General features: G+C 40.3%; 1 protein-coding gene across 4 annotated transcripts in view; it reads left to right on the plus strand.

The window, feature by feature from the left end:
* Positions 1 to 25,340, plus strand: part of NNT (nicotinamide nucleotide transhydrogenase) — a 53,287-nt gene that overhangs the window by 22,703 nt on the left and 5,244 nt on the right. For all 4 annotated transcript variants that reach the window (XM_072858863.1, XM_072858864.1, XM_072858866.1 and 1 more), the window contains exons 13-19: positions 535 to 680; positions 1,687 to 1,882; positions 2,544 to 2,777; positions 4,643 to 4,803; positions 5,565 to 5,744; positions 10,674 to 10,833; positions 12,234 to 12,315. In XM_072858863.1, coding sequence (XP_072714964.1) covers positions 535 to 680; positions 1,687 to 1,882; positions 2,544 to 2,777; positions 4,643 to 4,803; positions 5,565 to 5,744; positions 10,674 to 10,833; positions 12,234 to 12,315 — 1,159 coding nt within the window. The remainder of the gene's footprint in view (positions 1 to 534; positions 681 to 1,686; positions 1,883 to 2,543; positions 2,778 to 4,642; positions 4,804 to 5,564; positions 5,745 to 10,673; positions 10,834 to 12,233; positions 12,316 to 25,340) is intronic.

The raw sequence follows: 25,340 nt of genomic DNA on the forward strand, positions 1-25,340 counted from the left end.
TATCCTTTGGGTGATGATTTTATGAAACATCTTTTCCTGTATATCCCAAGATGGTACTGCATTTGTCCTTGTATTCCTTTTCCCACTTGAAAAATATGCTAGTGGCATAGAACAAAATTCTACTTGCTCGATCTTCAAAAGTCCCAACTTCATGAATAAAAAAAGATGCGAAAGTGAGAAATGTGACTTGTAAGTACTATTTTTTGCTAGAGTAGACAGGGAAAAGAGCATAATTGTAAACTAAGCTGTACCCTATAGTCGGTGTAGAGTATGGAGCCAGGGCAAGTCCTCCAGGCTTTCCAACTCCTCCTTTTAGGAATTTCCTCCAAAGATTAAAAAAGACAACGGGATCTCACCCTGATTACACCTTTGTTTCCTGGTGGTTTTCCAGCTTACTAGCTTTTCAGAGACTTTATTGGTGTCAGTTGCTAACTTTGTGTGGTAATATGGTGTAAACAAATATTTCTCTTATAGCTTGGCATATGCTTAGTTTTAGATTTTATTTTTTAAAAATCGTTGCTTTCTTTTGGCCAGGTGGGTTTCTAGTTACACAGAGAATGCTGGATATGTTCAAACGTCCCACAGATCCTCCTGAGTACAACTACTTGTACCTACTTCCTGGCGGTGTATTTGTAGGAGGCTATGCAGTTGCTCTTAACAGCGGCTATAATATTGAACAGGTAAGAAGATATCTTTGTGGCTCTCAGCCTGCTGTTTGCAGCAAGATATGCTTCTTCACTGCTTACTCTGTTAAGGAGTAAATAGCAAGTTAGCCATGGTCTTTTCATCAGCTATGTATTCCAATGAAGCCAATTTGATTAACTTTAAGCTTGTAATCATACCTCAAATGCTGAATCTGCAAATTTTAAAAGCTTTGGTGTTTTTTTTCCTGTAAAGCAGCAAGTACTTTGTTATTTATTGGACAGTTTTCCTAAATTACAGCCTAAATATTAGAGTGACTATAGAAACCAGTCTTTGGTTTAAATGTTTCTGTCTGGAAGTTTAACTTGGAGTGACAGTTAAAGTAGGTATGACATCTGGGTAGGATGAGATTTCAGCACAGAGGGATGTACAGGTATTGTACCTACAGCACCTTTTATGGTAAACTCTTGTTTGCATTTGTTTTAATAGTAAGAAAAATCAATGTGTATTGCCTTCTGTGTTTGGAAAAAGTGAATCCAAGCATAGCTTTATCCTGGGGGCTTGCAATACATTGAGGCTTTTTTAGTATCTAGACATGTATAGCTCAGTTCATTTAAGCTTGTTTTATACTTTTTGAAAACAGGAGTTTAGATGCACCATTATAGGAATAATTTAGGAATTTGCTTATAAACAGGACAGTTTAGCTTTGGGATTGTACTAAAGAAAAACTTGCTTCTGAACTGATGAGGAAAGTTGGCTTGATGCAAGTTTAGTATTCACAGTGCAGATAAACCAAGCTTATAAAGTGGGGAAAAAGTTTTAATAGAAATTACATATTAATTGGCCAAAATCACATCCCATACAACAATTTCTCACAGTCAAGAGTTTGACGACTTCTTCAGTTAAGAACAAGCCATCTGGTGACTTATACGCATTCTGGAAAAATTTGTCCTTTTGTGTAATAATCGGAAAGACTTTTATAATAATTATGCACTTTGTGCCTCTACTTCATGTATGCATATTGATTTTTTTCTTATTTTAAAGATGATGTATCTGGGCTCAGGCTTATGCTGCGTTGGTGCTCTGGCTGGTCTGTCCACCCAAGGAACGGCTCGTCTTGGAAATGCTTTGGGTATGATTGGTGTTGCAGGAGGCTTAGCAGCAACTCTTGGAGGCCTTAAACCCTCACCTGAATTGTTGGCGCAGATGTCAGGTGCAGTGGCACTCGGTGGTACCATAGGTATGTGTATGATACTATAAACTAACAATATATGTTCTATACGTGCATTTATGCAAGCTGTATATATGCAAAATATTGTATAGGTCACGGGCAAATTGAACAACTTACATTTATGGCTTGCTTATGTTATTTTGCAAGTATGTGAACAAAGAATCATAAGTCCCAGGGCTTATGATCCCATACTAATCCATCAGGATGTGGTAAAGAATGGGGAGACTGGTGGAGAAGCAGGAGCACATCATCTTTGTTAGGGAAACTGGGTTTGCAGAGGTGAATTAACTTGCCCAACTTCATACTTCTGTTCAGTTCCTGAACATGAGTTCCTGACTGAATGCTGCCAAATTCCCTTTTTCACATTGTGCTTTTGCCACAGAAAATGTTGAATTTCTCAGTATCTAGTGAAGCTTCAAAGAACACGATATGCTTTAATCTTCTCTTTAATTTCCATGCTATCCTCATTGCACAAAATACACATATGCAGCTTTCAGTTAAATGCCATAGTAATTTGTAGTGTAGAACAAATTTTTCCATTGGAACAGGCATGTGTGTGCATGTATTAATTGCACACTGAACCATGATACGTTAATTTCTAGCTGCACAGATTGGTTGTGTTTTAGTGTTGGAAGTGTAAGACTTCTCTTCTGTCTTCAACTCTCAATAGGTTTGACGATTGCTAAACGCATCCAGATTACAGATCTGCCTCAGCTAGTGGCTGCTTTCCATAGTTTGGTTGGTTTGGCTGCTGTGCTCACCTGTGTAGCAGAATACATGATCGAATATCCTCACTTTGCTACTGATCCAGCTGCAAACCTCACCAAGGTTGTGGCATACCTTGGCACATACATTGGCGGGGTGACTTTCAGTGGCTCTCTTGTTGCTTATGGAAAACTGCAAGGTGAGACCTTCAATTCAGAACTAAGTATTTGTTAAAGTCCCGTGTCCGTTCCCCCCCCCCCCCAAGATTTAGCTCTGCCTTTAGACTGCTGTGTAATTGGAAAGAAACATTGTATTTTGCATCAGGTAAAAGTTTATGTTTAATTCTTATGAGTGTACTTTTTTTAAAATTCTGTTCTTGCTTGTGTACAGCTTTAGTTATGAATGGTTTGTCTTCAGTGCTTGGACATATTACTGCTATTAATTACCAAATCATATAAGCTTCCCTCAATTCATCTTGTCTAGAAATGAGTGTTGCTTTAGTGTTGTTAAGACGCTGTACCTGACTCTATTTTATTGAACCTTTATGATCACAACTTCGTCTTCCTGAGCAGACATTTTAATTGAAACCCTGGTGTTGCTGGACTCGGTAAACATTGCTAATATTTATGGGATTTTGTTCTTAGCATTGCAGGCTTCATTTAGGTAGGTAGTTTTGCAGTATCAGTTAACTGACTCACTTTACACTATCCAATCCACTATCTGTTTACCTACTATGCAAACTCTATGCCTCTTACTGTTTCAGTAAATATGCCTTCTAAATTAAACACTCACGAATTCCTGGTTCTTATGCACCTGAAGGTTTCTTTATTGCATTTATTTTTGGTTTTGTAAGCACACAGCTTTTGAGAGACTGAGATAGCTGGAACTTCTTAGTACAGGTATTAAGAGCTTCCTATTGCTAATCTTGTTATTGGCCTTACAATACTTCCTTTGGGAAACATCTGTTTGTTTTCTTCAGTGTTTATGAGACCAGCTGTTGAAGGAGAAAGCATGATATGGATGGAAAGCTGTCTTCTCTAATAATCTTTTGGAGGCATTGTCAGTAGTATGTATTTCTGCTAAGTAGTTACTCATTTATTTCTTCTCAATTATTTTCCTTCTGTTCTCCATCTTCCCCTCTCCACCCCTCCTAGTGATTTGTGTGCATGTCCCTGGTGAACTTCACTGCCTGTTTCAGCCCACTCTCCTGGGTGGTTCCCCTCCCCCCTTCCATTGTCATATCAGCACTGTAATAATAAGCTTGTCTATACTATTGAACTAGAGGTAGCAGGTCACACACTTTGACTCCTGGTCCTGAGACCATCAAGTTCATTCTTTCCCTTGAATTCAGCTAAATTTAAATGAGACATTCGGTAAGTACTTACACCAAAAGTAATGGATAATTATTTTTACTCTTTGATGTGTTGTTTTAAAGCCTAGGGTGAAAATAAATACTTGTTTGTCTTTTTAAACCAAATAACACAAATCCCCAAACCTCTCTTCCCCTCAAGTCTCTACCAGTGTGGGAAGCTGTGGGAAGTCTGTGTGACTGAGGGTACTGGTGAAACTAAAGCATTTGAAAGCAGGAGTATTTTATATTTGGGGTTATCTATGTAGTCATATTTTTTCTAAACATACAGCTTTTGAGAGACTGAGATAATACCTGTACTAAGAAGTTCCAGCTAAGAGCTTCCTATTACAGAGCTTCATGCACAGCATGCAAAGACTTGGGGCCAGAATTTAACTAAGTTTAATGAAGGAAAAAAAAGGTGCTTTTCAAGAGGAAAAGAGGTCTTTGTGATTATTCTGAAACACTTGGGAGATTAGGAAGTAAAATGAGTTTAAACAGGAGTATTTGAGAATCTAGAATAAGTCTGAATGTGTTGCAATACTGAGTCAGCACAAGGTCTCAGCTTCAACTAACTTGTTTTATTTTCTGCTCCTCCCTTTTTGTTTTCTTCTTTTTTAATTTTTCTTTTGCTGAGGTATTTAGTCTTCTCTGAAGGCAAGGGACAGGCTCTCCTGCATGTATGTGTCAATCTCTGAATATGCATTTGATTGCAGGTATCCTGAATTCTGTACCACTGCTCTTGCCTGGTCGACATGCATTGAACACAGGGTTGCTGGCTGCCAGCGTTGGTGGAATGGTTCCATACATGATTGATCCTAGTTACACTATGGGAATTACTTGTTTAGGTTCTGTCTCGGTGCTCTCAGCCATAATGGTAAGTTGGGGAATTATAGGAGGTGAAACAAATTAAACAAGCAGTTCATTCTTCAATCATCAAGAGGAAACTTGCAAAGCTGTATTTCTACCATCCTGAGTCACTGTCATCATAGTGTCTGTATGTTAACTTGCAGTAGCAAGTAGCAACTGACTTTCCTAAATCTAGCTGTAAAACAGAACTGTTCCAAAGAACAGGCATGTATGTATATAATTACTTTTTGCAGCTATGACTTAATGGAGGCTTTTATATGATAAACTGATTTTTTTAAAAGACTTTTTGGAAAGTTCATCCTTAAAATACTTATAAAGGCACTGGATGTACAGGTTGTCATGATAACTTACTAAGATTATCCCCATGTGTAACTTCCTCCACTCACTCACACCAGCTGTTGCAAAATTTAACCTGAATATTACCATTCTGTAAACTGAGTCTTGCAAAGACTGCTCAGTACGAATCCTTTAATGGTATGAACTCCATGGAGCTCATGGAATTCCATGGAACTGGTGGGATATTTTTGTGAGTACAAATATGTGACTAAGCACAGGATGAGGACAGTGGAGTACCTTCTTGTCTCTTAAAAGTTAGAATCGGTAAGTCAAATCCTCAGGCCACAGCTTGATGTCTCCTATGTTGAAAATACTTGGATTGAGTTATTAAGTAACTTCATATTTATTTTTTTAATGCTGCAGGCAGGCTGTCCTCTTTGCATGTTCTCCTTAGTCATAGCTTATACTGAAGTATTTTCTTGCCTTTTCCAGGGTGTCACTTTAACAGCAGCTATTGGAGGTGCTGACATGCCTGTAGTTATTACTGTCCTGAACAGTTATTCTGGATGGGCCTTGTGTGCTGAGGGCTTCCTACTGAACAACAACTTGCTGACCATTGTTGGTGCGCTCATTGGCTCCTCTGGCGCCATCCTCTCTTACATCATGTGTGTGGTAAGAAGTGAGCAGAAATTGTGCTTGTTTTCCAAGTAATGAGAAACCTTATTCAGCATGTTTGCTAGGAAGATAAGCAATCGGAAGACCAGACTGCTAGGTGTTTAGATACTAGAAAATTCTTGATTGAAACTGTTGGACTAGATGTCAGTCATCTCTCTCTGGTTTGGAGAGATACCCACTTCAAAACTGAGGAAAGCCTTTCCGTTGACTTGAGCATTCAGGGTTTGAAACTGGGCTCAAATAGATATGATTACTTGTGCTCAGCTGTCTTTTTAGTCATGTCACTCTGCAGTGTTGTTTAAATTTAAACTAAATTTAAAATTTATCAGCAGGAGATATTGTAAGTAGTGAGTTCCTTTAAAAAAAAAAAAAAAAAAAAAAAAACAAAACCACAAACAAATTAAAAAACCCAACCAAAACAAAAACCAACAACAAACCAACACATTTGGTTTGACTAGAGAGTAATTTAAAGTTTGGTTTTTGAAGTATAGGAAAGTATGCTACTTTCTTCAGAGCAGCTACTTTGAAGTACCACGGGGTGGCAGCAGGCTTGCATTAACGTATTGGTGTTACTAATGTCTGTGTCAGAGCAAACTTGAGCTTCAACTCTCTGTGTAATCGTATTGCATTATTAGTAATACTCTCCTTTTTTCCTGGAACATTTGTACAGAAGTGTCTCTTGCCTTCCCGTGTGTGTCTCCTTTTTGTTTTTGAAGATGGAGAGGTAACAACTTAAAGAAAACTGTTCACAGTGCAACAGCTGCCAACCTCCTGATTCTGTTGTGTAATTCTGTTTCACTTCTGCTCTTGTGTTCTTGTATGATCAGTGTCGTTATTCTCTTGTCCTGATGTTTTTCTGCAGTCAGCCCTGGCTGTCGTCTTTTTACTTCCTCTCTGCTGATAAATAGTGGTGTTACCATGTTAAGAATGTTCAGTATCATTCATTTTCATCTCTCTTAATGAACAATTTCAGAAAAGCTTAAAGTATTTTTGTGCAGCTTCATGGAGGTGAGTTCATTTGAACAATCCCAGGTATGAATTTTAAAGAATCTTGTTCTTTCCTGAACATTTTGTATCTCCTTATCAAAAGGAAATCAGATTATGTGGCTTATAGGATATATCTATATATTAAAAAAATATAGATATTTTTTGTATACAGTCAGTGATTTAGTCAATATCAGTAGAAAGATGATGCTTATTGGGGTAACACAGGTATGAAAAGTATGTTCTTTAAAGATCAAATTCTTGTAAGTCTTAGTGAAAATATGATCTGTTGGATACGTATTTACCAGTAGGCATAGTCACTCTATAGCTTAATTTTTCTTTTACTGTTCCCTTTTTATTGCTAGCTTCTCTCAGAACTCACAGAATTTTGAGATACTTGCATCTGTTGTTTGGGAGGATCTAGGTAAATAGGAAGCCTGGGGAAATAATTAGCAAAATAGTTATGCAGTGACAGAGTGGCTTTCCTCTATGTATTTCTCAGACTTCAGGGAGTTTAGTTTTTGAGGTAATATTATAGAAATCTTGTGCTGCTTCACATAAGCTTAGACAATTAAAGTTGATCAGCTAGTAAAATTAAAATTTTGTATAATTTCTGCACAATAAGCAGAATAAGTTGTTTTTTCTAGCCCAGCATTTTTCTTTTGTGCTTTACTTCCTTTAATGGAAATCATTACTTTTAAAAGTGTTCTTATAATCAAGGGATTCAGTATCAATGTCTTCGAGCTGTGTTTCAGGAGGAAAAAATGTTCAAGTGTTTCAATAAACTCTGCTTTAGGCTGTTGCAACCTGTGCTAATGAAGCAACACAGTTTTCCCCCCCCCATATGACTTTCATCTAAAGCAGTATATTTATTGAAGCTTATCTAGTACAGATTAAAAGGTGTTTGTGGAAACACCTTAATGGTTGAAAACTTCTTTTCACAACACTTCCAATTACTTTTTGTGATAAAACTGTAGCTTAATCATCCAAAGCCTATCCAGTTAATCTCTTAAAGCTTTTACATGAGTTGATAAAATTGGCCAACATCTATTCAGATAATATCTTAATTTTTGCACTCATATCAGTTTGATTTTTTTTTTTCACCCATCTCTCCTTTGTGCCTATTGAGGTGAGTTAAGGACAAAAAAATTTAACTTCAAAACAAAAAAGCAAAGGCCTGTACTGTTCACTCATCCTGTGAATTGTGACTTCTTTAAAAACACTAACACAACTTGACTTTCAGAACATTTGATTGTATTAGCATGTCCTTCTCTCTCTTTTTTTTTTCTTTTTTTCTTCTCTCTCCCCAGAGCAAATACTTGATGATTGCAACTGTAGTATTAGAATCAGTATGCTTAGGGATGGGGAAAATGCTTCAGGTAGAAGAGGAACCATTAATTGGGGTGATGAAAGAGAGCAAGAGAAGGGAAAATTGTGTTAATCTTAAATTGTATGCTGGCCCATCACCTGTACTAGCTGTGTGGTTTATGTGGGCACAGTGGGAAGGACTTGGAGTACTCAGGGATCAAGGGTTTGGTTTTCCCTGGGCTGTAAGCTCCTGGCCAGTATCACCTGTGTATGCACAGCAGAGGGGGCTTTTTGCTGGTAGTTGGATTATCTGTGAATGGTGAAGCCTGCACTTTGTTGGTATGTTTGTGGTCTGTGGTGGTAAAGAAGGTGAAAGAGGCTATAGAAGACTTACCACAGTGCCCCTGTGCTGGGTAGGTCTTAGCCGTGTTGGTTAATGGTTGCTTGATGAGGTCTTGGCTCATTTTGAAGCCTTCTGTACCACCACCTTTTTTGCCAGACTTCCCTCCTCTTTCCTCAGCTCTGTGGTGCATAGCCAGGCAAGGGTGCTTCAATCTCATGCTTGCTTTGTGTGGATTCTTTGATTTCTAATATTTGAACTTTTTTCCTTTGATCTGGTCTTACTGTTGTCTTTTGGTTTAGATATGAGTAGAAAGTGCTTTGCTGCTTGTAATCTTAACATGTGTAACATCCAAAGAGGGTATTCTTTTGTCTAGACTGTCTTACCTGACACTTAACTGATGCAATATATTAAGTAGTCTGTTTTTCTCTTTGAAGGTTTAATAGTGATACATGTCAAAGGCAGTGTGTTCTTAGAGGATATGAACTACTATGTACTTGGCATGGTTTAGCCCCAGCTGGCAACTAAGCCCCGCACAGCTGCTCGCTCACTCCCCCCTGGTGGGATGGGGGAGAGAATTGGAAGAGCAAAAGTAAGAAAACTTGAGGGCTGAGATAAAAACAGTTTAATAGGTAAAGGAAAAGCCGCGCACGCAAGCAAAGCAAGGAATTCATTCACTCCTTCCCATGGGCAGGCAGGTGTTCAGCCATCTCCAGGAAAGCAGGGCTCCATCATGCGTAACGGTTACTTGGGAAGACAAACGCCATCGCTCCAAATGTCCCCCCTTCCTTCTTCTTCCCCAGCTTTATATACTGACCATGACGCCATATGGTATGGAATAGCCCTTTGGTCAGTTGGGGTCAGCTGTCCTGGCTGTGTCCCCTCCGAGCTTCTTCTGCACCTGGCAGAGCATGGGAAGCTGAAAAGTCCTTGACTAGTGCAGCAACAATTAAAACATCTCTGTATTATCAACACTGTTTTCAGTACAAATCCAAAACATAGCCCCACACCAGCCACTATAGAGAAAACTAACTCTATCTCAGCTGAAACTAGGACACTACTGCAGACAGTAGAAAGGTGCTGATTTCACTGCATTTGTGCGCCTTCCATACAGTAATGGAAATAGTGATGGTTTACCAGGATAAACAAAAGTTCTTCTAACATCTTTGTTGTGCTTATTTGCTAGATGATGAATTTCACAGAATGGCATATCTTCTCAGGCTATAGCAAGAAACCTGTGGAGTTGCATGATTTGAAGTGTCAGTGGAAAATGGACACTTGGAAGCATACTTTCATGTGGGTGTTTCCTCTCGCTTGTATGTGTGCCTTTACACATCCATTCTTAAATTTTGCTGTGATTTCTGAGCTAACACAGCAGATGTATGACACATGTGTTTAATTAAAGAAGCAATTTATCCTGTTCCTTTCATGCTTCTAAAGTTTTGTTTACTGCAATTATGAGTTTTGCCTACTTCCAGATATTGCCAGATACTACTTTGGGACCACGCTCACAAGGAGACATGCCAGTGAAAGCATTTAGCCAGTGGCTTTTTCTGGCTATGTAAATATGGAGCCAAATTTTCAGGATGTGTTCCCCTCTTAAAGCTCCTAGTTTAAGATCTCTTGTTCCCCTTTGGTGCTCAGCCAGTAAGTTAATGGTCCTCTTCAGTTCATTACAATTTGTTTTGAGTTAGCATTTGGTTAATTTTGTGTGGCTACTTAGCTTTATTGTGTTCTTTCCCGTCTTGGTGCTGTAGGAGCTTTGCTTCTGTACTACCTGTAAGAGCTATGTGGTTTCCGTGCTGTCATATAGCAGTTTTGTGCTTACATATTGAATTGCTCAAGAACTTAAGAAAATATCTTGCAAAAATTGTGTGTATATTTTATTTAGATGTATTTATATATATAAAAAAACAATATAAATCTGTCATCAAATATGCATTCTTTTATGGCCCTCCCTTTCAAGAACAGAAAGAGACCGATATTTGCTGAGGTGCTTTTTTTTTTTAAATTTGTGGTGTTTTGTTCTTTGTCTTGGGGAAATGCTGATGCTCTCTCATTACATGTGTAATGCAAAGCATTAGAAGCTACTGTTTGGCTATTGTTGTGTTAATCTGTGTGTCTATTTTCAGGAGCCTCTTTTAAGAAGTTTTGAGTTGAAAACTGGCAAAACCAGCAGACAAAGGCTATTGTCGGGAAGGCTTTAGTATCTTCAGAAGTTTTATTTGTAGTCATCTCCTGTCCTTTGTTTTTGGATTTCATCTTTAGCTGATCAAAACCCTCTTGTCTTTCAGGCTATGAACCGTTCCCTTGCAAATGTGATTCTAGGGGGCTATGGCACGACGTCAACAGCTGGTGGGAAGCCCATGGAAATTACTGGAATCCACACGGAAATCAATGTGGACAATGCAATTGAAATGATAAAGGAAGCCAATAACATTATTATTACTCCAGGTAAGAGACTCTTGACTCATACAGCAAGATGTTCAGAGGATGTATTATTTAAAAAAAAAAAAAAACCAAACAACAAAAACAAACCAATGCAACAAACAAAACCCAAAACAAAACAAAAAAACCCTGTAGCCTATCTTACAGTTGCAACATAGCAGCAGCATGTCAAATGTTGACTGGGGTTGTGGGATCTGTTTTTGTTCCCCAGGTCAGTCATCATTCCTCTGTGTAGACATGTGTATGCCACTTTATTTTTCCTGGTGTGTGGCTCTTCAAACTTTGTCCTATTTATTTAGGTTTTAAATTCTTCAGGACAAAGACTGTCTTTTGTAAATTTTGTTTACAGTTAATTTTATGTACAGCTGTTGTGGTGCAAGTTTCCAAGCACTACCACAGTACCAATGGTACCAATAACAAAAAACTGAAAGAGAGGATTTTGTTTGTTTCTTGTCTACTCGCTCAATTCTGCATTGTTTTGTTAAAAAGCCTGGAGAAAAAAAATCTCTAACTTAATTAGTATCCAATAAATACTGGAATTAAAGTAGAAGAAACACCTGAAAACCCAAATCCTGAGTTCTCTGAAACTCTTCTGTTGGCCTTAGGCTTATATAGTTCAATAGTGCATTTCCTGTTAGGACAAGTCAGGTGAGGAGTAGTTCAAGACTTGTTTTCCTTCAACTGAATAGCACAACTATTGTGTTTAGATTATGTTTTAGCATTGGAATGAGAAGAATGCTAAAAACCAAAGTAGTCTTTCATTTTGCTTCAGCTTAAATGAAAACATCAGTGAGATAGGGTTCTAATTTGGGAAGTTAGCTTTGTTTCAAACAAAGCTTGCAAACGTCTTCAAGGAGTTTGTCTCTTGCTCCTGTGGTCAAACCTTGAGGACACCATTAATAATTTTATACTCTGCATTTTCTTCCTGGGCGTTATTGCTCTGATGAATTAATTCAGACAGAAAGACTGAAAAGATTATTTGCTGCTAAAAGCCATATTCAACTACTGGATTTGCATTATGCAAATCCAAAATTTTGTTGAGGATATGGTGGTGAAATAACCTGATAGTAGCCTCTTTATCAATTTTTCAGTGTACCTGTCTGAAACATCCTTTTCTGATAGAGAAACGAACACGTGTTTTTGTGAAGCTGAAATAAGTTACTTGTGTAGTTTGACTGCTCAAACCGCTACACTGTTAGTGGTCAGGAGACCAAAAAGATGAGATGAATTCCAGTGGTCAGGCTGAAACTCCCCTGGGAATATATGAGTATCTGATGTATATTTTTTTATTTTGTTTATCTTTAATTATGAGAGCTTCTGTTTGTGCAGAAGGTACACTTATTCCCCATAACTATTCTGTCTGCACTGAAACAGAAAAAAAGCTTAAAATTTGGAAATTCTTTCAGGTTATGGTTTGTGTGCAGCAAAAGCTCAGTACCCCATAGCTGATCTAGTGAAGATTTTGAGAGAACAAGGGAAAAATGTCAGGTAAGTACTTTCCTTGATGAAAAGTGTTACAGGCTCCCCCCCCCCCCCCCCCAAAAAAAAAAAATCTCCTACAAGTCTGTGTGTTGGTTTAATTTTTCTTTCAGCAGTCATTCTTATGCTGATCTCTCTCTCAGAAATACTAGCTGGAGGAATGCTCTAGTCTTATTAACTTATAGCTGAATATCTAGAAATTTCATGCTTTAGTGTAAAAGGTATTTCTACCTTTTACTATTTCGGGGAATTAAGATACCTTAGACTGTTCTTAAATTTGGGTTTTGGAAGTAGCCTCAGCAGTTGGAGAATAATTTTATTTCTTGTTTGTTTGGTGTCATGCTGAAGTTTAGTTAAAAAGAATGGCTTTTAAAATGTAATACTACTTTATTGTAGCAACAAAATCTTACTTTTTTTGTAAGGTAAGTTAGCTAGCTCCTTTAGATGCATATGCTCTGCCTTTAGATATAGTAGTACTTTTCTACAAAAAAAAGCAGTGAAGTTTTTTGAAAAATAAAATTTCAGTGTAGCTTTTTGTGTTCTGTTCAAGAGAACAGTTAGCAGCCTTTTCTAAAGGTGGAGTTTGGAGAACTCTGAAAGCAGTCACTCTGAAAATTGTTACTGTGCGGAGTAATCGCAACAGCTGACTTCAGCACAGGGAGAATAGTTCTTCCTCTATGCTTGTAGTCAATGGGGAGAGAGAACAGGCCGAACTTAAGTGCTTTGAATTGCCTCCTAGAGAAACCTCCATTAAGGGGGATTGTTTACTAGGCTAAAGTAGCTTTATTTTTTTAAGTCCTAATTTCCTAAGGAAACTGACCCCTCTGCTTGTGAAATTGTTGGGGAATAGTTAAAGGGGTGCAGTGGGAATAGTTGAGGCTCCTAGGCAGGAGATGAGAGCCTCCTGCAGTATGGAGAAGTGTTTGCTGGGGTCAGTCTGGTATGAAGTGGAAGAGTAGATCAGGTAGCAGCCTCTGCACAAAGAACACAGGACTTCTTTCCTGGGATAACTGACTTGCATTAATAGCGCATGTGCACCCCCCCCCCCCCCCCCCCCCCCCAAAAAAAAAGAAAAAAAAGGGAGAGAGAAAAAAAACCAACCAAAAAAACCCAGATGCTCAAGAGTTCCTGTGTTTGGACTGTGCTGCACACAGTGTCTCTGTTAAAAGTAGATCTCCTGTCTGTTACATTCCTCAATCCTCATAAGTCAATCCATGTGATCTTATGTTAGCAGCAGGATTTCAGCTTCCACAGGATATACTGCCTGATTTCCCTTTGCCTCTTCTGAGTATTAGGGCTGTGGTATCTTTTCTCATGCCATGCTTTTAAGCTTTCTAAAGTCTGATTTGTTTAGAAAGCAGCCAGTGAACACAGGAAGGTCTGAAGATGTAAACTTCTGTCATTATTTTAATGCAACCTGAATCTTCACAGAATCACAGAACGGTTGAAGTTAGAGATCTCTGGAGATTGTCTAGTTCAGCTAGCCCCCTTGCTCAAAGCAGAGTCAACTAGAGCACATTGCTTAGGATCTTGTCCAGTTGGGTTTTGAATATCCAATCTCCAGGGATGGAGTCTTGACAGCCTCTCTGGGCAATCTGTTCCAATGTTCAATCACCCTTAGAGTAAAATGGGTTTTTCTTACATTTAAATTTGTGACCATTGCCTCTTGTCTGCTCATTGGATACTACTGAGAAGAATTTGGCTCTGTCTTCTTTACTCCCCTCCATCAGTATTTATACACAGTGATAAGATTCCCCTGAGCCTTCTCTTCTCCAGACTGAAGAATCCCAGCTCTCTCAGCCTCTCTTCTCATGACAAATACTCTAATCCCTTAAGCATTTTAGACCTACTCTTATCAGGTTCCCATAAATTTTTGCTATCGCAAGAAATACTGTTGGAGTTCTTTGAGTATTGCGTGGAAGGATTATTGGAGTGCACGTGGCCAGTCCCATGGACTTATTCTGCTGGAGTGCTACTCCAAAAAGCAGAGATAATTCTTGAGTGTCAGTATTGGCCCAAGTCCTTTCCTCCTTCAGTTTTTCATAGACCTTTATAGGTATTGAAAGTACTGGAAAGCTAACATCATGCCTCCATTGCTGATTGTTTGGGAAACTATTTTCTAATTATGGTAATTTAATATTTTAAAATTAGTCAAGGTTCAGTTTTTGTTTGAAACAAGATATTTGGACAGATGCTGGCTAGCCAGACTCATTCTCTGATTTCCATGTGTTTATTCAATCAGATGGTGACTTTGCTTTGGAATCAATACTTCAGCAGTTAGTGGGGGTTTTTTTTGTTGTTTTGCTGTTCTTCCACTGTTTTTCCAAGTTCATGGAAAAGTTGCATATAAGCCTTCGCAGTGTTTTATAGTATGTATTGTGATGGATAACAGCAGGGTGGTTGTAGTGTTTAGCAGCAATTACTTATTAGTGTTTACCCAGAATGTCACAATTTTGCATGTAAAATTGCTTTTTAGATGTATTTGTGCATGCATACATGAAATGAGAAATGAGGGTGCGTGCTGGTGTATCTGCTTCCTGGAGCAGTTCTCTTAACACCTTATTTCTCCATGTTTAGTAAAAGCTGTATGTGTGTCCAAATTGCATTAAAAATTTTGAAGACCCATTAGTTGTGCAACAGAAGAACCTTTCTTGGCTAATGTGATGACAGTCGCATGCTTTTGGGTTTCCTTTCAGTGCTTCTGTGTGGGCAAGCTTTATTTTTTATCAACCTTGGTGATATAAAAGATTATTGGTTTTGCCTTTTATGTTGGCTTTGCAGAGGAGAAATGTGAATGAATCCTTGAAATAACTGGCTTATACTTGAAATGAGTCAATTTCAGGAAGGGATCACTGCAGTGGTTACCTAGTATTTTAATGAAATAAATCTGTATTTACAGTTTTGTGATCATTTAGGCCTTTCATCACTTTGCAGAGCTCCCACGGTGTTCATTGATTGCAGCTGCTGTCACTCTGGTTTCAGTAGGCCTGGAGTGCCTTGGGACTCTAGTATGCTCACCATCCAGATGTAGTGACACTCTCACACATCCGCTGTGGAGAGGTGCCAGCATGGACATACGATAGTCATCAATTTGTAATGCCCGTACCGTGCCAAGAAAAATTGTATCTGTCATGGTCTTTTTTTGCTTCATGGCTTATGATTGATCCAGAGACACTGTTGTTTTCATTTACTTTGCCTATAGCCATAACATTATCAGTGAAGAGCATAGGTTATATAACATGATGCATATAACCTTTTATGACTAGGGTTTAAATTTAGAAATATGGGAGAGTCTGGAAACTTCAGACTGTGTTAGTTATCAAATTGCATAGCTAACATCACTACTGACTTGAGATGGTCTTGCAGCAGATCATATCTTTAATGTATTAGTAGGATCACATAGAAAGCTGAATATTGCTGACCCCTCATTATAGCTTTCCTTTGTTATGGATGGGTAAAACAACAAAACTTTTCATAGGCTAAATCCTGTAGTCCCCAGAATCCATTGGCCTTGGAGAGGAAATACTTGTTCTACAACTAGCGTTGTATTTCTGCAAAGTTACAACTAAGTAAATTGGTAAGGTGAGAACTTCCAACAAAGTTCTTCAACCATATGCTGTGTTGTTTGTAGGCCCCTAGTTGTGAAATTCTGAATTCTTCTATATAATTAAATTATATTCTATAATAATTCTATATATAGAATATATAATTCTTTTATAGTATTATAATACAGTTTAAAACTGTATGCATTCTCATATGTGCAATATGGGTAATTGATGCTGTCCCATGTCCACATCAAGTTAATTATCTTAGCTTTTGCCACAGCATAACTTTCCTAAGACTTTTTCTATCAGTGTGTTTTGTGTGGTGTCCCGTGTCGTCCATGTGTCCCTTCCCCCGCATAGTACTCTTAAGAAAAATTGAATTCCAGGGTGCAAGGACTCTTAAAATTGTGCTTTGTATGGACTTTCTAAATATGACTCTTAATTAAATTATGGTGGTTTTCTGGTAACTCTCATAGTTGAGGGAAATGCAGATTATCTCTTTAACAGCCTTTCAAATTAGTCACTAATATGTTAGTATGTTTTGTGTGTGGTGTTTTTCTTTTTAAACCTAACTTTTATAGGTGGGTATCTTGCAGGACTTGCATTTCTGTCTTCTGATGCTAGAGAATCTAATTACTTTTGAGCACATGGAAACACAGCTTTCTTTTACATATTTGAAAATGTGACAGAAGGGATTTAGTGTTATATATACATTTTTGAATTTATTACCTCTACACCTGAGCTCTAATCAAATGTGTATAGGGTTCTGTTTGTTTTTTCTCCATGGTTCTAATTGCTTGTGAGCAACAGAACATGTGGGTGGGTACTACTTGCACATTTCTCTAACTTAATAAAACTGATTAATTGTTTAATTATTTCAGTTTACAGTCATTCTTTGCTCTCCAAGAAAATCTGGAAGAATTTTAAAGGATGAGCAGTTAAGATGCTGTCCCAATCAATCTTAACATACTGCATAGCTCAGGTGTGCATAAGATGGAAATCACTGTCACAGTGCTGAATGGCAGCTTAAGAACAATGTGTGCTGATGCAAGTTTCTAGGAAGCTGAAGTATGTTTACTAGGAAGATACTAAGTGTGTACATGTATGTCAGTTCTCAGTTTGTTATAGTCAAATTAACTGGGTGAGTTCTGAATTATTAATGCTGCAGATGGAGGGACAAATGGAGTCCAGCAGATCTGTTAGCTCAAGTGCTGTATTGGTGTAGCTAGAGAGAACTAGCAAACCTGATCAGCTGTACCTGATCAGCTTCTGCAAGGATGCAGGTATAGCTGTATGCTCAGGGGGTGTACTGTAGGTATGTTATTGGTTCCATATGGTCAGCTGAGCTCTGGGTGACCTTACTAGGTCAGTTTGTGATGCTTTGTGGAGGCAGGCTCTTCTTTCTTCCCTGCAGTTGGGTTCTTGGGAGGGTTACTGCATTGAGTTAAGGTTCATGCCATGTACTTGGATCTTGCCCTTGCTTTGATAAACCATAGTGGTCGGAAATAGGGAGCCAGTACCAACCCTCACTTAAGTATGCTTAATTTAACTAATTAAATTCAGTTTAAATTGAACTGACCTGACCCCAGCAGAGCCACTGAGCTTAGTCCACACTGAAGTACTGTTTCTGGGGGCATCTTGTTGGCTCAGGCATGTTAGCAGGCCTGAGCTAGCTTAGCTAGTTTTGTGCTTTGATGCTAGTAATCTACATAATCATCTATAATGTGTGATGAGAGCATTATACTGTGATACTTAAAAGTTGTGCTATACTGCAACTGTTGTTAAATGGCAGGATTCAGGCTGTGGAATATCTGAATGATGTATTTCTCAATTCGAGATTTTTTTTGTGTGTGTTGGTGGTTCTTTGTTTTGTTTTGGGGTTTCTTGGGGGTTTTTTTGGGTGGGTGTGTGTCCGTCCCCGTCGTCTTCCCCCCCCGTTACCTTGAATAACAGATTATTATCTGTACTGAAAACAGAGGTGGAGAGGTGTCAAAACACAAAGTGAATGGTGGGGAGGGGAAGAGGAGGTGAGGCAAAACCCTTGGACAAATCATTCTCTGTATATACAACTTCTAAAGTGTTGAGTAAGCTAAATTAGGCACCAGCCAGATGTTACTTGCATCACTGTCCAGTTTTGGCATAATGACAGGAATCCTATCTTCACATGGATGAAGCTATCTTGAAACACTTCTGCATTGGGTTAGGTAGGTGCTAGTTCTTTCAGTATTTATTACAAGAATATTATCTAGCCAGTTGTAATATAGATGCTGACTTTATGAACTATAGAAAAAGTAATTTCCATCCTGAAATTTTTCAGTAATTTTTAATGCAATAGTTGTCTTTTTCATACTATTATAATTAACTACATACTACTTTAGGTACATCACCCCCCCACCCCCGAATTTAAATGCTTTCTGTGCTGAAAGTACTATCCTAGATATGATGTGTATGTTGGGAGTTTTAGATTTTTAGTCTAAATTTAAAACAAAATGTTGCAGTCTTTGTTTTACAAGAAAAGGTTCAAAATATGAACTCATTTTTCAGTGTGCTGTGTTGTCTTCCTAAATCTAAAAAGTATCTGAAAGAGGCTGATTAAAAAGGCTGAATATTCTTGCCTGGTACTCATACTGTTTAGGTGTGAAGTCTGTTACTAGCAAGGAGATGTATGCTTACTTCAGTATATCTGACACTTGGAGGTGGTAAGCAAGCCCGACGTTATACAGTCAGGGTCGAGAGAGAGAATTCTGTGTTTCAGTGAACTACCAGAATAATGTTTCAAGTCAGACACAGCATGATTGTGAATCTTTTCGTTTTGGGTAAAGTATATGTAGACTGAAAACTTAATGTCATGTAAACAGGAAGTCAAAAAGTGTGTGAGATTTCTGCATGATTTAAAAACCAACCAACCAACCTAAGGGAGTTCTTGCATGACTGATATTAAAAGCATATCAAAGAAACTTAGCAATTTTTCTTTACATTTTTACCATAAAACATGCTTCTCAATCATTCATGTTTTGAATTTTTACATATGAATTAGGTTCATATTTTGAACATCTAGGAGAGCATATGTGACAAAATGTTTCTGCCATAACGGAGATAGCTTTGAAGCACTGCTGCTGTTGCAAGTCAGGAGCAAGATACACAGCTTTTATTAGACATGTTGTGAGCCCTCAAGGATTTTAGCTATCTCTCTTCCATGCTTACCTGAATTCTGCTTTCAATTTGACAGGCTAATTTCACTCCAGGTATATGTAGGTCTTGTGAAATAATGAAAGCCTTAGAGAGGCACATATTTTTAATGATAATTAAAAATATCTTTGACAAAAATGTTTTTGACACACTTGCACATCCAGTTTCAATAGGTACTGGCAGGCTACTGTCATATTTGGTTAACAGACTTTTAGAAGCAGACCTCTGGGAGTCACTTCAATATTTGTCTAAAAGGCTTTCTCAAACTTTGTGAATACGCAGTATGTGGTTTCAAGCAGAGTCTGTCAGAAGTATCTAACTACTGATGGTTGCCATAACTCTTCCTGAATTAAGATCACTTGTCCCTTTCTTTTCTTTCTTTGCATCTTGCCAGGAATGGTAAAGTTAAAGGTGAAATTCATTCTCTTGACAGCTTAAATTTTGGCTTTCCAGCCCTTGAAATAAGATGGTATATAGTATTTAATAGAAACCTCACAAGTATTTTGTTCTGTGTGTTGCCAAAGCAGCTTTGGTAACAAAGACGCTCAAATAATTTTATTAGAAACAAAAGAGAATTTTGTTGGAAAAATCTCTTTGTGCTGCCAGAGGAGTGATGGGTTTTCTCAAGTGTACTTCAGAATAAGAGTTTTCCTACTGTACTGTAAGTGATTGAATTTGATATGCTTTAGGACTAGCTGCAGTACTACACACTGCTTATATTAGAGTGGTATGAAACATAAGCTGTTAATGTTTTGTCCTATATATTTGCTCTACTTTTACTGATTCTAGGTATTATTCTTTGCAACAGGATCCCAAATGTTTACTAGCTGAATACAGTCCGTTATCTTAGGTTTGTTTTTTAAAAGCATTCCTTTTAAAGCTAGCTTTTATCCTGCTGTTTGACCTAGAGCTTAAAATTGTGGTATATCTAGTATTATGTGTATTAATCATATGTCCTTAATTTTGTTTCTGGAGTTCCAGTTGTCTCATCTTTGCATTGTCTTAATGTTGTCTTGCTGATGGAGCACTTGGTTGACCTTTTAAGGATGTATTTGTACAGTGTAAAATTCATAGAATCATAGAATGGTTTAGAATGATTCTATGATTCGTAGAATCATAGGGGAGATCACTGCCATGCAGCCACGCTGCCTAGCAGGGAGAGCTCAAAGAAGGCTCACTTGGGCTGTCATATTTATGGGATAAAGTGGTTGGCTTGTAGTCAAATTACATGCGACAGAAAAGGTATGCGTGAGATTCCTTGTACCCCCAACTTTCTTTGTTCCTTGATAAATGAGTCTTGGAAAAGCTACCTGCTATTCATGTGTTAATCACGTGATCAGTGTTCCAAGCTCATATGCATTGATGCTCACTGTGTCACTCTGCTCCTTTGTGGGTTTTCAGAGAACAGACTGAAACTAGAGGAGTTCACAGCCTGGCTATGGCTCAGGCCTTTACCTCTTCTGGAGCCTGCACCAAACCACCGCCAGTCTGGTCAAGGGGTCGAGCGCACCTGTCACATCCTGTTGGCTCCTATTACCTCAGGAGTCCCTGGCTCATCTCTGTAAGACTTCAAGTGTGCTCCAGTGTATCCAGCAAGTCTCAGAGCAACAGGCTGAGGGCCCTCACTAGCACCCCATCCCTCTAACCTTGGTGTGTTGTCCCACAGCTTGTCAAGGGCAAGCCTGATATTATCCCCCTCCCCCTTCACATCTAGTTTAAAGCTCTATCAGCCCCGCTGTCTCGTGAGCAATGACCCTCTTCCCCCTTTGAGAAAGGTGAATCTGAGAATCACAGAATCATTTAGGTTGGAAAAGACCTTTAAGGTCATCAAGTCTAACCGTAAACCTAACACTACCATGTCTACCACTACACCATGTCCCTAAGCACCTCATCCAAACGACTTTTAAATACCTCCAGGGATGGTGACTCAACCACTTCCCTGGGCAGCCTGTTCCAATGCTTGACCACCCTTTCAGTGAAGTAACATTTCCTAATATCCAGTCTAAACCTCCCCTGGCACAACTTGAGGCCATCTCCTCTCGTCCTATCACTTGTTACTTGGGAGAAGAGACCGACCCCCACCTCTCTACAACCTCCTTTCAGGTAGTTGTAGAGAGCAATAAGGTCTCCCCTCAGCCTCCTTTCCTCCAGGCTAAACAACCCCAGTTCCCTCAGACGCTCCTCATAAGACTTCTGCTCTAGACCCTTCACCAGCTTCGTTGCTCTTCTTTGGACACGCTCCAGCACCTCAATATCTCTCTTGTAGTGAGGGGCCCAAAACCGAACACAATATTCGAGGTGTGGCCTCACTAGTGCCGAGTACAGGGGCACAATCACTTCCCTAGTCCTGCTGGCCACACTATTTTTGATACAAGCCAGGATGCCATTGGCTTTCTTGGCCACCTGGGCACACTGCTGGCTCATATTCAGGCGGCTGTCAACCAACACCCCCAGGTCCTTCTCTGCCAGGCAGCTTTCCAGCCACTCTTCCCCAAGCCTGTAGCGTTGCATGGGGTTGTTGTGGCCCAAGTGCAGGACCTTGCACTTGACCTTGTTGAACCTCATACAATTGGCCCCAGCCCATCAATCCAGCCTGTCCAGGTCCCTCTGCAGAGCCTCCCTCCCCTCAAGCAGATCAGCAGTCCTGCCCAACTTGGTGTCGTCTGCAAACTTACTGAGGGTGCACTCGATCCCCTCGTCCAGATCATTGATAAAGATATTAAACAGGACTGGCCCCAACACAGAGCCCTGGGGGACACCACTTGTGACTGGCTGCCAACTGGAGTAAACTCCATTCACCACCACTCTTTGGGCCTGGCCATCCAGCCAGTTCTTTACCCAGCAAAGAGTATACCCATCCAAGCCATGAGCAGCCAGTTTCTCCAGGAGAATGCTGTGGCAAATGCTGTCAAAGGCCTTACTGAAGTCTAGGTAGACAACATCCACAGCTTTTCCCTCATCCACTAGGTGGGTCACCTTGTCGTAGAAGGAGATCAGGTTGGTCAAGCAGGACCTGCCTTTCCTAAACCCATGCTGGCTGGGCTTGATCCCTTGGTTATCCTCTACATGCCATGTGATGGCACTCAGGATGATCTGCTCCATAACCTTCCCCGGTACCGAGGTCAGGCTGACAGGCCTGTAGTTCCCCGGATCCTCCTTCTGGCCTTTCTTGTAGATGGGTGTCACATTTGCTACTCTCCAGTCAACTGGGACCTCCCCAGTTAGCCAGGACTGCTGGTAAATGATGGAAAGGGGCTTGGTGAGCACTTCTGCCAGTTCCTTCAGTACTCTTGGGTGGATCTCATCAGGCCCCATGGACTTGTGAGTGTCTAAGTGGTGCAGCAGGTCACTAACCACTTCCCTCTGGATTATGGGGGCTCCATTCTGGTCCCTGTCCCTATCTTCTGACTCAGGGGGCTGGGTACCCAGAGAACAATTGGCCCTACTATTAAGGACTGAGGCGAAGAAGGCATTAAGTACCTCAGCCTTTTCCTCACCCTTTGTCACTATCTGATGCTATCCCATCTGATGCAAGCAGGCCTGGTGCTGTGTAGACCATCCTGTTATTGAAAAACCCAAAACTCTGGCAGTGATACCAGCCATGGAGCCATGTATTAATAGAATGGGTCTGTCTGTTTCTTCCAATGTCACTGAAAAAATTACCTGTGCTCCAGATTCCCTTACCAACTGTCCCAAGGCCCTGAAGTCTCTTTTGATAGCCCTTGGACTACGCATTGCGGCTTCATCGCCACCCACATGGAAGAGCAATAATGGGTAATAGTCCAAGGGCTGTACCAGGCTAGGAAGTTTCCTAGTGATATCCTTAACCCAGGCCGCAGGGAGGCAGCAGGCTTCCCTAAGAGGAGGGTCTGTCCAGCATATTGGACCTTCTGTTCCTCTCAGAAGGGAGTCACCTGCAACTATAACCCGTCTGTTTTTACTTGTGGAGGTGGTTGTGATTTTGGGGGGGGTGGGGGTAGGCCTTTCTGACCTTGGCAACATCTCTGGTGTAGATGGACTGTCATCCACATCATCAATTGACTCACCTTTCACATCCAGAGCCTCATACCTGTTGTAGAGAGACGAGAGGCACCTGGGAAGGCGAGGTGGGCAAGGAGGGGGTTCACCTGCCGCCACGAGTGTGGACTTGCCTCTGTTCACTCTTTTCCTTTGAGCTGCTGCCTTCAGCCCGGTGGTGGGGGGGATACAGGATCCCCTTGATCGTGGGTTCTTACTGGTGGCTGCTGCTGCTCCTGTTCCTGTCTCAAGGGGGCAGAGCATGGCACCACCAGTCTATCTCTTTCTCAGCCTCCCTGATGCTCCTTCACCTTTCTACCTCCTCCTGTAGTTCTGCCACCATGCAGAGCAAATCATCCACCTGGTCGCACCTCACACAGCTGTCCTCACGGCTGCCATGCGTGAACAGTGGAGGCCCTGGCACTCCCTGCAGCCTGAGACCTGGGTGGCTGCATGTTTTTGTGGGAGCTCTGTCTGGGTAGCCACATCTGTTCTGTCAGTGCAAAGGACGTAGCTTTCTGCCGGGTGGATGCCATAGCTAAGCTCATTCTGAGAGGGTGACGACCACCAATTGAACTCACCTCTTGAGCTGGTAGGGTGATGATGCCCTTCCTGCACGCCCTTCTGTGCAAACTGCTGCGCCACGCTCTGGCTATCGCGCCATGCTCTGTTTGCCCGCTCTGTTCACAGTGCTCCCTAGGCTGCTTTTTTTATAGGCGTTGGGGTGGTCACGGTTGCTCTGGCAATGCCCAGGCCTTCTCAGTGTCTCTTGCGAGAGCTGCCAGCTCCTGGCAGGTCTCTCCGCTGCCATGACGTTTCCCTGCCTCAGGAAACCCTCCTGTATGCCAAGATCTTCTGCTCTGCTGCGGATCGGGCCATCTCCGGAGCAGCTTGCCTCAGCGACTGACCAAGTGATTTACAAATGATCTGTATTGATTGGACTGTGACTTGTGGAGAACACATCGCTGATGGTCCACTTCTGTCACTGTGGAGTTAAAAATAAAAATACGTGATGATCCCTTTGTCATGGCAAGTTGATTTATCAGTCTTTCCCTCCTCTGTGAAGAAGTCTGTCTGAAGTCCTTTTATTGCGTTCCTGACTCACTTGGATTTCTGTTCAGAGATCCAAGAATTTACAGTTTTCTCTTGGGTATGTTCTGTCTATTCCAAAATACATGTAGACTTCCTTATTAAACATTTAGATTCAGCCCTACACAACATTGATCTGAGGCATTTCTGGTGTGCTTGAGTCAGCATTACATTTGGTGATAGCTCCAGAGCTGGAAAGACAGAAAATGCACAGGACAGCAAGCATGATCTGCCTGGCTTATTCAGGGCCAGTAGATGAGCAGAAGAGTACAATCTGCCCACAAGAAATAGATTTGCTTTTTACCAAAATACATCTTTAAACCAGTTTAACATCTCTGTTCTGAATTTTGTCATGTTTTTACTCTTACAGACCTGCACTCATGCCTTAACACCCCCCTGCTGACACCCTGTGTATCTGTCTAAATTTTTAGTAACTCATAAGCAGTGTATTTTCTCTAAGTTGTTTTTGAGCTCTTCTAAAAACATTTCTTAAATTGTTATGCTTAAACTGGTATAGCTTCTTAGCTCTCCACCTTCTCACTCCCCCTCCCTTTTTTTTTTTTTCCTCCTAAGATCAATCATGAGAAGAAAGTGGCATGTTAACCTAATTCAGCAAGGCATTGTCTTGTGCTTGAAGTAGAGCTCCTGCTAGGTTTTCTATTAGAGTGTTAGACTCTGATAACCATGCATAGTCTAGAGATTCCTGAGTCAATAAGATCATTTGCCAAGGGTATTTCTAGGTCTAGGAGTGGTTTTGCTTCAGGAAGGCTGCACAGTCCTTTGGCCTTTTCATGAAGAGTGTTTTATGGTGGCCAGTTCATTTACCCCATGGTGCTTTCACTTTTCAATGATGTAAGGGACCTGCAAAGCGTATTAATGTGCATGGTGGTTTTGCAGCAAAGAGGCTTATTCATAAAAAAACAAAGGTATCTGTCACAAGGTTTTAAATATGGTACTTCTTGGAAGGGGACGCGAATGCTTGCTGTGTGTGATATGGCTCAGGCTGATGACTGTAGCCAGAAAAAATGGTAAAATAGTCCTATTACTTTAAAGAGTTAATTGAAGAAAACCCACCAAGCTTGTTGGTATAAGCTATTGCTGGGGGGGAAATTTACTCTGTTGGTCCATCCTGCAGTGATGTGTTTCTGGGCACTTCTGGCTACTAGTTCCTTCCGTGTTGTCACTAGAAGTGTC

The sequence above is a fragment of the Ciconia boyciana genome, chromosome 4 (assembly GCF_034638445.1).
Source record: "Ciconia boyciana chromosome 4, ASM3463844v1, whole genome shotgun sequence".
Taxonomy (NCBI): Eukaryota; Metazoa; Chordata; class Aves; order Ciconiiformes; family Ciconiidae; genus Ciconia; species Ciconia boyciana.